General features: G+C 39.3%; 1 protein-coding gene across 3 annotated transcripts in view; it reads right to left on the reverse strand.

Annotated features, from left to right (window-relative positions):
* Positions 1 to 15,806, reverse strand: part of MRPS27 (mitochondrial ribosomal protein S27) — a 90,425-nt gene that overhangs the window by 66,494 nt on the left and 8,125 nt on the right. For 2 of the 3 annotated variants that reach the window (XM_045446686.1, XM_045446677.1), the window contains 2 exons: positions 7,083 to 7,153; positions 4,773 to 4,831 (listed from right to left, as the gene is read on the reverse strand). In XM_045446686.1, coding sequence (XP_045302642.1) covers positions 4,773 to 4,831; positions 7,083 to 7,153 — 130 coding nt within the window. Of the gene's footprint in view, positions 1 to 4,772; positions 4,832 to 7,082; positions 7,154 to 9,803; positions 9,906 to 15,806 lie in introns of those variants that run through there. The other variant, XM_045446696.1, reaches the window with a different exon arrangement.

Genomic DNA, 15,806 nt, shown 5'->3' on the forward strand with positions numbered 1-15,806 from the left:
AGAGCCCAAAGCGAGGCTCAAACTCACGAACCACGAGATGACGACCGGAGCCAAATAAGCCACCCAGGACCCCCCCAAATTTAATTTCTAAGCAGTGATGAGCATAATTTGTCAAGAGATCTGCAACAAACGTGTGAGATTTGAAAAATCTGCTTTTATTAGTGAGAAAGACACAGATGTTGCTTATAATACTGTGATCTGTTGCAAATATTCAAAATTGAAGGAAATGCTAAATATTATTGAGAGTTTAGTGAAAATAAATACATAGTTTCATTCTCATTGAAGTTCATAGACCTCTCTACATTCTCTCCGCAGACCCCAACATATACATAAAGCAGTTGGAGGCACAGCTTCCCTGGCTTAAACAGAAGCAGAAACAGAAGCAGAGGGCTGGTGGCAGCATTGCCTGGCTTCTCTGTCACTGCCTTTTCCTCCCCAGCCCACAGCCCTGAGGCCCCTGTGAGCAATCAGCTCCAAGGCTTGTTGGAAGCAGCTTGAAAAGCACTCACAAAGAAGGTACTATTCGGCCTGTTGAGAGTACGAGTGCAATAGCACGCCTATGCCTATTTTCCCACTCTCCCAGCCGTATCTATACATATGGTGTGAACAGAGTATGTGGGGGATCGGATTCTTCTTACCTCATTTTCTTTTCACTTTTTTATTCTCCTATTTTAATCTTGTTTCCTTTATTTTGTTATAGCCCACCAGTTCTTAGCATGCCTTCTCTTGTTTCTTACTGACGGATTTTGTTTATTGTACTTCAGTTCAGCGCTTGTGCTGTTGTACTCATTTTTACTCTTGGCTTTATTTTCCCATTAGATGTGTAGAATATTATCAGGGACTCTTTTCCTTGTCAACCTATATAGTGTCTGGTATTAACTGCTTTAATCACCTTTAGTTCACATTATTCCTTTGTTTAAAGCATCACTGCCCTTTCCTCGTTTTTGATTTTGATTTTGTTTGTTCGTTGTTGTTTAATGAATGGTGGGGGGAAAAGCTGATCATCAGGTTGCAGTCCCCCAGGGGTCAAATAGGGGTGTTTGGATATTCTTTTCCCTCATACTCTCTCAAACGCAGCCTTTCTAACTCTCCTTAAAAGATCCCTGGGAATCTCAATCTTGAAGCCTCTAAACTTTTAAACTTGTGTCCCTCAGGAGAGTCAAAGGCTAAAATTCTCTCCTGGGAGGATAGAATGGTAACAAGCTGGCCTGTGCCAGCAGCACCCTGAACTGCTGGAACTTGTGCACCTGAGTCAATGCAGATGCTCAGTCAGCCCTCCACTGGTCACGCAAGGTTCCAAACTTCTCTGGCTCTAATACTGCTTACATCATCAGTGGGGAGACCGATCACTAGAAGATGGGAGAACGCAGCAGTTAGGCTCTACTTGCTGAGCCTGACCCGCACAGGCTGAGGCAGAGAAAGAGTTGAGCTAATGACAGAGGTGGCAGCCCAAAGTCCTGTTGTGTGCCCTACCCTCAAAGATGGTACTGCCTGGGGAGTGAGAAATCCTCCCAAGAAGCTGTCAGTTATTTGGGATTGAGAAATGGCTTCATTTCCTTACTCTAGACTGGTGATCATAAACTTCTCTAAGATGTCTAAAGTCATCCCATGTGGGGATGCCGGGCATCACAACCACTACATGCTGAAGACCTAACTGGTGGCAATACCACAGGCCCTTGGCGTCTTTTGGATCGACATTCCTGACTTCAATTAATGCAGAGAAACTTTGAGAGTTCATTACTTGTAACTTCTAATTTTGCTGAGGCACAACCTTTATATATTCTCTAAGGCTGGAAAACAGAAATGAGACATTTAGCTAATGAGTGAATGTAGCCAACGTCCATTATCTACATCTTGATGCAGTTTTTGGGGGTTATACCTAGTCCCATACACGTATAACAGTAATTTCATGAAGTCACAAAAATGTTTATTTCTTTAAAAAAAAAAAAGGCTGAGAAAAAGAGAGCCAATTTTCTTGGCAATGGAAGGGAGGAGAAACAACAGAAATAAAGTGATGTCATTGTTAGAACAATAGTTTTGTTTTTTTATTGAAGTATAGTTGACATTCAATATATTAGAACCTCAGTTTTGATTAAGCAAAGGATGGGATGTCAAATTAAACAGTGACTCGTCTTAAGATGGGTAAGAGTCTTCTATATAACCTATATGGAAACAGGAGGAAGAGTTTAGGAAACTTTCAGTAAGAGTCTAGGCCTAACAAAACTGACATCATGAGAGGAATCATGATGGTCTTAAAGGCGGGACTTAAATTTGTCAGTTAAACTTTAACGTATGAGGAATGGGACAGTCTTTAACTTGGTCTCTATACTCCAGCACCTTGGACACAGCCTAGGCATGTAACAGGTGCTCAGTAAACACTTGCTGAATGTTGAATCACTGAAATCAATTATACACTACAGAGGTACTTGTAAATTTGGGTTGTATTTCTTCCAAAATCATGGCACTGTGTCCCACAGGACAGAATTCTAAGAAATAATTTCTCTTTAGACATTGGAACTATTTTCTGCATTTTGCCATCAACAAAGCAAAAGAACAAGAACTGGGAAGATGGTGGCCTGAATACACTTTCCACCACAGGCAAAAATAACTATCAAAGGAGCCCTACGGTGCCAAAGAACCACTAAAAAAGGCAGGGCTTACTCTCATTAAAGAATACATTTATATTTAGGAGAGCACTTGCAATTATGATTTCAGGACTAGAATCTAAAATTATGAAATGATTAAAGGCAATCTTAAATTTAAAATAAATGCTTTTAAGGGCACCTGGGTAGCCCACTCGGTTGAACGTCTGACTCTTGGTTCCAGCTCAAGTCATGATCTCACTGTTCATGGGTTCGAGCCCTATATCAGGCTCTGAACTGGCAGCATGGAGCCTGCTTGGGATTCTCTCTGTCCCTCCCATGCTACCATGTGCACACGCTATCTCTCTCTCAAAAAAAAACTTTTTTTTTTTTTTTTTTTAACGTTTATTTATTTTTGGGACAGAGAGAGACAGAGCATGAACGTGGGAGGATCAGAGAGAGGGAGACACAGAATCGGAAACAGGCTCCAGGCTCTGAGCCATCAGCCCAGACCCAACGCGGGGCTCGAACTCACGGACCGCGAGATCATGACCTAGCTGAAGTCGGACGCTTAACCGACTGCACCACCCAGGCGCCCCTCAAAAAAAAACTTTTAAATAAGTATATTTCAGGTGTGAAATCTAATGTACTTAAGATTTACATTTGTACACAAAACACCAAAAAGGTGGCAGAATTTACCCAATTCAGAAAGAAAGAAAAAAAAAAGGCTCATTACTATGTAGCAAAATCATGTAAAAGAAAATTGAATACATTTTCATTAATATAAAGAAAGCTTTAAAAAATGTACCTAGGGGATGCCTGCATGGCTCAGTTGGTTGAGTGTCTTACTTTGGTTCAGGTCATGATCTCAGGTTCATGAGTTCAAGCCATGCATCCAGTTCGTTGCTATCACTGTGGAACCCGCTTGGGAGCCTCTGTCCCCCTCTCTGCCTGCCCCTCTCCCACTTATGTTCTCTCTCAAAAATAAAATAAACATTAAAAGAAATAATAAAAAATACCCAGATGGAAAAAATGAAAAACTCTCTTACTCAAAACAAAGGACAAATGGCAAATTCTAATGTAATGCTTACTAAGAACATTTTTTTAATTAACTTATATATTTTGAGAGAGAGAAAGTGCAAGCTAGGGAGGGGTAGAGAGAGAGGGAGAGAGAGAGAATTTCACACAAGCTCCACTTTGTTAGCACGTAGCCAGATGTGGGGCTCGAACTCATAAACCATGCGATCATGACCTGAGCTGAAATCAAGAGTCAGGTGCTTAATCAACTGAGCCACCCAGGCACCCCAAAACATTTTAAGCGTCAATTTGAATCTATTTTTGAAACCCAGGAATTGGAACAAATCATAAATCAGATTTTTTAAATCACAACAAGGAATCACAATAAGAAGTTGTAAGGTATCATTTTGATCTGATAGATGAAACTATAAGAAAAAAATCAGAATTTATTTGACCAGTCCCTTATTTAACAAGCTTTAGGTTATTCACATCTTTTGCTACCACAGATGGTGCTGTAGTGAACAAGCTTCTTTTTCTTTGTACACACAGATGAGTGTGTCTGTAGTTCATAGTAGGATTGTTCACAGTTGTGGTAAGTATGAAGCAACTGTGGTAATGTCCGTAAAGTTTTACAATATAGTGTTAATTAAAAATAGGTGCTGAATAGTGGATATAGACTGTACTTCCATCTGAATAAGAAAGGGAGAGAAGAGATATATAAAATTGTTCACCTATCAGACTGACAAAAAATCTCAAAGTGTGAAAACACCTGTTGGCCAACCTGTAAAAACAGGCCTTTCTACTCCAGTGCTGGCAGTAATGTCAGCTGGTGAAATCTCAATAGAAAGCAATTTGGCAGCAGCTATTATAATTACAAATGTATACACTTATGAGGATTATGTGTAAAATTACATGTGTACAGAGTTGTTAATTACTCTACTACACCTACTACAAAGAGACAGAGCAAACAACCTAAAGGTCCTATAATAGAGAACTGGTTTAAATAATACATTCACAATACGGAATATGATGCATATAAAAAATGAGGAAGCTGTCTATATACTGATATGGAAGTATCTCCAAAACACAAACTTAAAAAGGTGCTAAACATTATGCATAATACCTACCACCCTTTGTGAGAGAATATATAGTCAAATCAAATGGAAAACTTACTTGTAAAGGTAATACTCTGCATGGTCTATCTCTTCTCTAGATGAAATATTGTCCACAAACTGAAAGACAGAAAAATAAACTTTGAATACAGATTATGCTATATATTGGACCTGATTCACACAATGACCTTAAAAAAGATAGGACATCCAGGGGCACCTGGGTGGCTCAGCTGAGTAAGCATCCAACTTAAGCTCAGGTTATGATCTCATGGTTTGTGAGTTCGAGCCCTGTGTCGGGCTCTGTGCTGACAGCTCATAGCTTGGAGCCTGCTTTGGTTTCTGTGCTTCCCCTCTCTCTCTGCCCCTCCCCAGCTCATGCTCACTTGCTCTCTCTCTCAAAAATAAATAAACTTAAAATTTTTTTTTTAAAAGATAGGACATCCATTTTATTCGAACACTGTTCCCATGGTACGGCTCCATTCTTGAAACCCTTTTGTGCCAATGCAAAGAACACACAAAGCCTTCTGTTTTTCTATGTGTAGATCAACCTTGATAAGAAAAACTGTTTGAAAACCAAACATGAAACTTGCCCAGAACGAGAGAGCTCCTCCTACTATGTTTATAATTAGTTATCAATATTTCCCTTTATCTTTAAATCCTGGTATCTTCTCTATGTTCCAAACTCCAAACATGAGAACAGGTAGGTGAAAGGAGAAAGACTCTAATGGCTGAAAAAATATGGCCCAAGAGAGGAAAATCTAAATTTAGAAAATGTAGCCTTACGACCATTTTTCCTACTCTGACCCTGCTATGAACCAGTCAACCTGTGATCCTTCCACCAACAAAGTCTTCCTTTGAACCATAAAATCCTTGTGTATGCTCCTAACTCCAAAGTAAAGAAACAAACAAAAATAATTATTCCAAGGATGTATTCTATCCTATAGGAGACACAGGCAAAAAGGATGGAGTAGGACAAAATGCATGTTGTGCCTAAAATTGAAACTTTATGAAGCAAAAGCGGAGAGGCTTTCTAAAAATGTCTAGGACTTAAGGATTTTATTTAGAAATCTCATTAAGGAGCAGATAAAACAAAATTCAAACACACGGACTTAAAGTTGAGAACTCATTCTCCTGGGTGAGTGTTTGCTGTGTGGCACAGACAGATGGTACAACCACTCTGGAACTTAGCTGGTCCATCTGCATTAAAAGAATAAGGGCACATACACTGAAGAGTGTGAGACTCCAGTGAGAAAATGTACGTGAAAGCTCTTTAAGCTCTCAAGTGCTGCTTAAACAAGTATCAGGTATTATGGCATACAGAAATCTTATCCATCATGTAAGAGATGAGCAATGGCTTTTCAGTCCCCCTCTGAAAATTGAGGCTACACAATTTAGGTTATGACCTAGTTAAAACTGCTTTCCTACTAAAAGGAAAATATCAAGAGGCAGAAAGAAAAGACTGAGACTAAAAAGGATAAGGGTTTCTTTACTTTTCCTCATGTAAATTTAAAAACATCCTGAATTTTATGGTGCCATTAATTTCTACAAAGAATTTTCACAATTAAGATCTCATTTTAGCATACCAGCCCTGTGGGGAGATACTACTGATCCCACACTGGAAATGAGGAAATTGAGAGGGGCTCAATTGCCTAATGTCACAAAATGAATTCATGATAAAGAAAAGATCAGATCTACTTGAGGGAGGCAACAGAGAAAGACTTTGATGTCACAGAGATTTGGATTTGAAGCTCAATTTTTCTATTTATGAACTGTGTGTACTTGAGTAAGTTATCAACCAGTCTGAGTCTTACATATAAAATGCAGTTAACAGTGCTTATCTCATACGGCCATTATATGAATTAATAGAGGTAATGTACATTAAGAAGCTAGTACAATAGCTGGTACAGAAAGTATTCAGTAACAGTTACTATCAATTACCATTCCTGATTTTCAGCCTAATATTATCCTCTGCTCCACGGCACTGCAGTATTAAACAGTAATATCCATTCTTTTATAGATTTTCTCAAATATCAAAATCACTTCCAATATTAACAAGTGAAATACTACTACTTTGAAGGGTGTATCAACATAAAAAAATCATAGTATCATAGAACAGAATATCATATCCTAGAAAAATTCAAATCAGATACACAATGATCACTGACATCAGAGTCTGGTAAATTTATTACTTTTTATTTCAGTTATAGAAATTTGCTACTTTACCACAAAGTATCTATTAGTAACTACAAAAACATACCCTACTATGCAAGAGTATTTCCTATGAAAGGTAGCCTTTATTTACACAGCTTCATTTAAATAAAGAGCCTCTCATCCTCCTCCTTTGAAAATATAGATGTTTAAGTTTTCTTACCCGTGATATTGTTAAAGAACTAACAGGCAGCTTTCTCTCATATGTTTTATCCATTAAAGATGCTAGATCAGCTGTGAAGACAAAGAAGGAAAAAGAACGTTGTCAAATACACATATTTCTTAAGAAAAATCTAACAGATAACAACTCCTACCAGATGGCTGCCAACATTGTGAAGTCATTATTAAAACACATGCTCTTTCTTGCTCTTTTTATAAATCATTTTTGTATAAATTAGAAAGGATGAAGGAATATTAGTAATATTTTAAAAAACGGTTTACTTAACTGGAGTAAGGATTATTTTTAAAATCCTACCATATATTTAGCTTTTTAATTTTTTTAACGTTTATTTATTTTTAAAAGAGAGAGAGTGAGAGCACACAAGCCAGGAAGGGGCAGAGAGAGAGGGAGACAAAGAATCTGAAACAGGCTCCAGGCTGTGAGCTGTCAGCACAAGCCCGACACGGGGCTTGAACTCACAAACCGCGAGATCATGACCTGAGCTGAAGTCAGACGCTTAACCCACTGAGCCACCCATGCCCTCGACCATATAGTTAGCTTTTAAACAGTGGATCAATAACGTACCTCTGGAAGGAGATAGAAGAAAGTGTTATCACTGACACTTTCCAGGGAAAGGAATTACATAGTAGGGAACCAAAGAAAGGAGATCCTTCGTTGCTTACATATTTATTCTTTTTGCATTTTGAACCAGGTAGCTAGCTGTATTAGCTCTTCAAAAATTTAAAGATTGGAATTTATGAAATGACTTTTACACATTTTCTGAACAAATCTGAGAGGCATTCTGACTACGTTTAGTAATTTTTGGCCTGAACTAATTCCTATTCTGGTTGCTTTGAGCAGAATATCCACAGAAATACTTGGCATTCCTGAGATTACATTGTTATCTCAGAGTCTAAAAAGATCTCAAACACCAAGCAACATACTCTCAAAAGAATTATTTCACACCTTCTCATTGCTTCTCAAAGTTACAATATGTTCTTTCCCCTTCTTTCCTCCCCTGAGCTCATGGTTTTGTGTCTTCTTTCCCTGAGTATAAAATAGAAGCAATCAACAGAACTTCATCCTCCTCCCACCAGGTCTCCAAGCTACCAGCATCTATGCACATATACTCTGCCTTCTATTTTTTAATAAAGGATGAACTTTATCAAACAAAAAACCAAAATGACAAAAACCTCCCTTAACCTCCTATCTCCTTCCAGATAACTTCTCCGTTGCTCTGTTCCCCTCAGCAGCAAGAGTTCTCAAACCAGTCATCCCTGACACAACTATTACTACTTACTTAGGTCCTTTCTTGAACTCGTTCAAATCAGGTTTTAGTTTCCATTATTCCACTAACACCAAAGACCACCTCCACAGTGTTAAATCCAACGGTTAATATTTCATCCACATCTTACTTGACCTCTCACTAGCATGTTAACATAGTTGACCATTCTGTACTCTTTCTTCTTTCTTGGGTTCCTTTGCAAAATCTCCTCTTATTGACTTCTAAATGCTGGAGTGCCTAAGTCTCAGTGGTAGACTTTTCACCATCTTCTCAGTCCCTGAGTGATCTCATGCCCTCCCACAGCTTTTTTTTTTTTTTTTTTTCAACGTTTATTTATTTTTGGGACAGAGAGAGACAGAGCATGAACGGGGGAGGGGCAGAGAGAGAGGGAGACACAGAATCGGAAACAGGCTCCAGGCTCTGAGCCATCAGCCCAGAGCCCGACGCGGGGCTCGAACTCACGGACCGCGAGATCGTGACCTGGCTGAAGTCGGACGCTTAACCGACTGCGCCACCCAGGTGCCCCAACCCTCCCACAGCTTTAATATCATCTACGGATTATTTACTCCACGTATATATGCCTACCCTGACTTCTTTCTGCCTGTAACTTCAGACTTGTGTTTCCAACAGCAGAGGTGACATCTCCATTTGGATGCCTAACAGGTATCTAAACATGGCAGGTCCTCTTAATTCTACAAACTTTCCCTCAAACTTGCTTTTCGCATCTCAGTAAACAGCTATTACATCTACTGGCTTATTCAGGTCAAAAACCTAGGTGTCTTCCTCAACCCCATTCTTTTTCACTCTATAACCAACTGTCAACAAGTACTAAAGGCTCTAGATTTGAAACATAAATATAAATATGTATTTTTTCCTACTACCACTGCTAATCTCACACCTCCCGACTAGTCAGGAGGTGTCATGTTAACTATTGCCCCCCCGCCCCACTTACAATCTAACCTCTACACAGCAGTCTGAGCAAGACTTTTAAAAAAAGATAAATCAAATACTGTCATTTTCTCTTCTCAACCAGCCAACAGCTTTCTATCATACTTGGAATAAAATCCAAAATATCTTCTATGACCTACAAATGCCTACATAAGCTAGTCTGTGTTTGTTTTTTGTATTTCCCGTCTTTTACACTTAGAAGAAGCAGAGGTAATCAATCAACAAGTAATTCTTGAAGACCTATTGCTGTGCATTTAGCCATTTTTTTTCCTCTTTCCTTTCCCTGGAGTAATGCTCTCAACGACTCAGTAGCTACTGGGGGAAAGCAACACAAAACTCTAAAAACCTGATATAATGTAAAAGTAATTACTTTTCTTACAACTACCTTAAAGGGATTGACACCAGGTAATTAAAGACTATTAAAACACACACACACACGGAGGTCTCTAAAACGTCCTCACATTAAGGCAAATTACTATTGTTAAACCTACTTGTTCAGAAAGGGATATTAAACAGCAGTCTCATGGTACCAAATCTTTTTGATATACGTTGGATTGAGTTGGCTTCTGTAGCGTGGTAACTCAAGATTCCATTTTAATCCTTCACACCAAGACATCTTCAGTCAAGTGAAATTGGTTGGGGCCTCAAAAAAGCAAGAGCTGCATAGCAAGCATCAGATGAATAACATTTGCATATTATAAGTCAGAGAGGGGTTTGCTGCTAAATATTCTATGTGACCAATCACCTTACACGATAGTGTTGGCGTGATGAATGAGGCAGAAAACTGCATAGAGCAGGGATGGCCAGGAAAGCTGGAGCAGCTGTGGCCTACAGAGGGCCAGCACCATAGGCTTCTGGACCATGGACTTCAACAGCCAAAAAAACACTTCGTGTTTCAGTGAGGGGCCCACAAATGCCCAGGTTTTGTTCAAAAAAATGTGCCACAGAAGATGCCTTCTTGCCTGTCATTCGGCTCCTCAGGACTGCAGCAGAAAGCTGAGGTCCACAAAAGCCATATGGGAAAATGCATCTTCATTTAACGAAACTTAAAGTTGTATAGACAATGTGAAAGTAGGTCCAAGAAATGAAATGTATACTAGTATAAAATGCTCTTATCTGAAGAAAACAATACCATTGATGATTTAAGGTCATAAAAGATTTTATTCAAGGATCCTGCATGATTCCAAGTATAGGAGGGTACTTGTTCACAAACCCGGTTGAGGATTTGAATCACGTGCAGGATTTTAAAACTTTAAAACTTCAGGGGCACCTGCGTGGCTCAGTTGGTTAAGTGACCACCTCTTGATTTTGGCTTCGGTCATGATCTCACTGGTTCGTGAGATGGAGACCCACTTAGGGCTCCAAGCTATCAGCATGGGATTCATTCTCTCTCTCTCTCTCTCTCTCTCTCTCTGTCGCTGCCCCTCTCCAACTTGCATTTTTTTCTCTCTCTCGAAATAAATAAACTTAAAAAAAGAAAAAGAACTTTAAAGCTTCAGATTCCTATGCTTCACACCCAGAGAGCGATTTTAATTCTGTAGGCCTGAAGTGAGACCAAGGAAATACCAATTTTTAAACAAAGGCCCCAAGAGATTGCAATGCAACCTCATAAGAACTAGAGTGAATTATGTTTGAGAACTGCCATGGAGAGAACACAAAACACATCTTCAATATTGCTCTTAAGTTCAAAGATGACATTAAACTGAATTCTACTTCTGGAAAAAGGTGGAAAATAAAACACCTAAATAAAATATTTTTTAAAAATTCATATATATGACAGTTTTAAGTGAGAAATTATTAGATGGTTTTGGTTTTTTATGATTTCTATGTGACTGTACATGACTGTTAATCAGTAAACACTAAACTCTTTCTGGGCTTAAGAAGATCTGTGTACCTTGGGAAAAATGGGTGAAGGGCATTAAGGAGGACACTTGTTGGGATGAGCACTGATTGTTATAGATAAGTGATGTATCACTGGATTCTAACTCCTGAAGCCAAGACTATACTGTATGTTAACTAACTTGAGAATACATTAAAAAAAAAAAATCTGTGTACCTCATCGAATTTACATAATAAACTAGATACAAATTATTGTTGTTACCTCCTAGAAGTGATCAGAACATAGAATATGAAGCTATGTTTCTGTTTCCAGTATTAAAAAGCAAATACAGGCATACATATGTACAGAAGCGAAAGAAGGAAGGAGGGAGTAGGAAACACCTAGAAACCACTCTGAATGTAGATGTTTAGATTTTCATGTATCCGTTTGTCTGTCACCAGAAGCTTTAAAACAAATAGTTTCAATAAAGGAAAAATCTAAAGGCAAGCTTTATACGCATGTATACTAAGAAAAAGAGACTAAAGGAAGATGATATGGAACTGAAAGATTAGGAAAGCTGGTTTCACAAAATGTCAGGCTTCAAGAGCAAGGTTTGAAAAATCACTGCAACAAGCCAAAGGCCTCCACAGCTGAAATGACACAGCAAAACTAAACCTCAGCTAATGAAATGTTTGTAAGAGAGGACCACCCTTTGCTTCACCCTAATTCAAACGAGTCAGTGGTGTATATACTTCTTTGATTCCGAAAGGGAGTTCTTAAAAAAAAAAAAAAGTGCTGAAAACCTAAAGGTATCCCTTACTTTATAATTACTTATAAACTGAAAAATCAGAAATAAAACATTTAATTCAGTAGGGCTCAGAAATCCAATTCAGCTCATCACCAGGGCCCTTACCCCTAGCAAGGTGATGCAAGCCAGAGAACTTTTTCTCATAGAAAGCAGGGAGGTTCCCCATCAGGCCTGCCCTCCTACTGGCACCCTATCAGTTTGCCAAAAAGGGTTTCTCCTTAGTCCCATTCACTGTGGGCCCTAGTCTGTAATTTAAAAGCTGCTCACTGGTTAATGCTGTTAACTTGCACCTTCTACCTCCTCAATAGATCTGCATGGTTAGTGGAGGAATTTCAGAGGCGATGCTTTAATTCAGTGTTTATTTTAACCAAAAGGAAGCCCAGTACAGAAAACAGTTTAAAACTGTAATCTTCTGACTTGAAATGGAAAGCCCAAGAACCCCTAGGGTTCTCTGAAGCTCAGTTGGTAAAAGTAAGGCCCTTTCAATAAAAATATCAACTGGAATGGGTTAAAATGTGTGGAGTACTTAAATCCATAAGTTCATACTGATATTTAAAAAAATCTATCACCAGTGATCATTTTTGGAGGATGGCAGGAGGTCAACCCATGATTTTGAAAGCTGCCTCTTTCATACAAACTGTACTGCTGATGAAAGAGATAACTAAACTGCTGATGAAAGAGAATTCTTCTAAGACATTTTCTGGGTAATAAATAAGAAACAATAGAATTAAAATGGTAACATTTTGCAGCTCCTAATAAAAGAGTAGATATAAGCAATAGTCATGACTGGCCTTTAACATCCCAGAGGCCTTTAACATAAACAAATACTGTGTGCCTCTTGACAAAAGTAAACAACACTTATATTCATGCCAAAAGAAAAACAAAAAAAAAAAAAACCTAAATCTGATCAAGTGTCCAACTCTAACTACCAGCTTTAGCAGACAAAAGGAAGGTAGAAGAACATGTTAAACACCACTAAAAGAATGAAAACAGCAAATCCAGAATGTGGGAACAAAAGACCTGTTTTCCTCAACAAATAACAGCAAGAAAAAGAAGCTTATAGATTAAAAAATATTTAATTAAAAGACATCTCAAGGGGCGCCTGGGTGGCGCAGTCGGTTAAGCGTCCGACTTCAGCCAGGTCACCATCTCGCGGTCCGTGAGTTCGAGCCCCGCATCGGGCTCTGGGCTGATGGCTCAGAGCCTGGAGCCTGTTTCCGATTCTGTGTCTCCCTCTCTCTCTGCCCCTCCCCTGTTCATGCTCTGCCTCTCTCTGTCCCAAAAAAACAAATAAACGTTGAAAAAAAAAAAATTAAAAGAAAAAGACATCTCAACACATTACAGTGTATGAACCTTACCTGGGCCCATTTCAACAAACTATAAACTAAAAAGAAACATATAAGACATTTGAGGAAATGTAAACATTGATGGCACATCGAATGATGTTAAGGAATGACTAATTTTTTAAAATGAGAATGGTATTATAATTGTATTTTTAAAAAATCCTTATCTTTTAGAGGTACATGTGAAAATACACATAAAATGATCTGCTAACAAATGTTAAAAAGCAATCAGGTCATGGGAAAGGGGATTGATGAAACAAGTCTAGAAGGAATTGACAACTGCTGAAGCAGTTGTACTGGGTGACAGTACTCCAGAGGTTCATTATACCAACCTCTCTACTTCTATATATTTCTATAAAAAAGATTTTAAAAGAGGCAAGAGAAGGGGAGGATATAATGAATTGCACTGTATGGACCTTATCTGCATACTGATTCAACCAAACCATTAAAAAGATTTATGAAATTATCAGGGTAATTTGAACACTGTGTCTTTCACATTTAAATAATTATTAAAAATTTAAGTGTGATAGTGGCATTAAAAGTACCCTTATATTTGAGATATATATTAAAATATTTATGGATGAAATTAGATACTATCTGGGATTTGCCTCAAAATAAACCAAAGGATCAGCATGGTACAATCAGTAGAATTAGAGATGAAGTAAATATTAGCCATGAGCTGCTAATAGGAGCCAGTATTAGGACTTCTTGAGGGGAAGGAATGTTTTATTTCTTACATAGGTTTGTCCACCTTGTGATAGTATACCAATTTAAACATTATGATTTATGGACTTTTTCAGTATACATTATACTGCAACCGAAAGGTATTTTTTAATTTTTAATGTTTATTTATTTATTTATTTATTTAGTTTTTTGAGAGAGAGACAGTGTGAGCAGGGGAGGGGCAGAGAGAGAGAAACACACACACACACACACACACACAAACAGAATCCAAAGCAAGCTCCAGGCTCTGAGCTTGTCAGCAGAGAGCCCCACGCGGGGCTCGAAATCACGAACTGGGCCAAGGTCGGAGGCTTAACCGACTGAGCCACCCAGCCGCCCCAAAATGTTTTTTTTTTTTTTTTTTTTGAAAGAAATCCACTGTTCAGTGCGAGGGAAGACACTACTACAGATATCCCCGAGAAAGCTATTTTTCAACATAAAGGAAATGGGCTCAAGTAAATGTCAAAATATGGCCTCAGTTTCCTCATCTATAAGCAGCAGCTGCATTGGCTGGCTGTTGTGTGCATTAAATGGGATGGTGCGTCTTAAGTGCTCAGCACAGAACTAGTAACGAATGAAGGCTCCCTTTCGACTCTTTTGCCAGAACACCTGACTTGCATTCATACCCTGCTTGATCCCTAAACTGCAGTGTAGGTACCAAATAACTCGCGGTTTTAATCAAGACCTTCGTAGTAACAAATTACCCTCCTACCGGGGCTGGACAGATCCCCATTAGGGCGCCCCCAAGGCTCTAATAGAAAACCACTGAGACTGAACAGGAGGCACCAGAGCCTCACGCCCGTCAGAGCAAGCACCGAACATCTCTCATCCGCAAGTAACCCGCGTGGAGGCGAAATCACGTAAGCAGAAGGAAGCCAAAGCCCTACACCCACCCAGGAACCTTACCTCTCCCACCCAGCTCCACTCCACCCCACGCCCTCCAATGAAGACGCGAGGAGTAAATGCCTCATATCGCCCCTCCTCCCTCCCCCAATCAACGAGCCCGCACCAGGTCCCAGCGCCCAATCACAGAGCTCCACATGCTAAGGGCAGGACTCCGCGCACGCGCATGCACGCACGTACGGAGGAGGCTTCCCGAAAGGTCCGCACCCAAACGCCCAGTTCCAAAGGCTGCGCGGCGGTCTCCGCAGAGGCGGCGCTGCCACCTACTGTACGATCCTCGGGATGCAGCCCTGGGCGCAGTGCCTCAATTCTGAGGACCCACATCTCAACCCAAACGCTCAAGAGTTAGGGAAAATATGCGCGAAAGTTTTAATTGTTACGTAGAAGGAAAAAAAATACTGTCTCAGATAGCCTCTTTTCCTTTAGAGCAGTTGGGAGTTTTAAAACCCTATCTCACTTCATGGCCTAATCTTTTATACAGTGTAGAATCAAGAGGCTAGGGATTCATTCATTTCACCTATTTCGGGAGCACCTATTATATGTCAGAGTGTTAACTGAAGCAAGCTTTATAATCCTCCCTAATTTATGGCAACAAGAACATGGGTTAAATAACAGTTTCTGAAAGCTGTCAGGGCTTGGGCTCACATCCAGATGTGTCCTCGAAGTGCAGACTTTTCACCACATCAAACGACACAACAAAGACACAAAGTGCTGTAAGAATACAGGGTGAGGAAAAAAATCAATTCTGACTGGATAGGGATCCAAGATGTACAGAGGATATTCTAGGCAGAGTACCATTCAGTAAATGGTAGCCGTTACTACTTTCCAAGTATACTAATCTTAAGAGAGAGAAGACAATTACCTACATTTGTTGCAGACTTATTATTCTCATTCTCTG

The sequence above is a fragment of the Leopardus geoffroyi genome, chromosome A1 (genome assembly GCF_018350155.1).
Source record: "Leopardus geoffroyi isolate Oge1 chromosome A1, O.geoffroyi_Oge1_pat1.0, whole genome shotgun sequence".
Taxonomy (NCBI): domain Eukaryota; kingdom Metazoa; phylum Chordata; class Mammalia; order Carnivora; family Felidae; genus Leopardus; species Leopardus geoffroyi.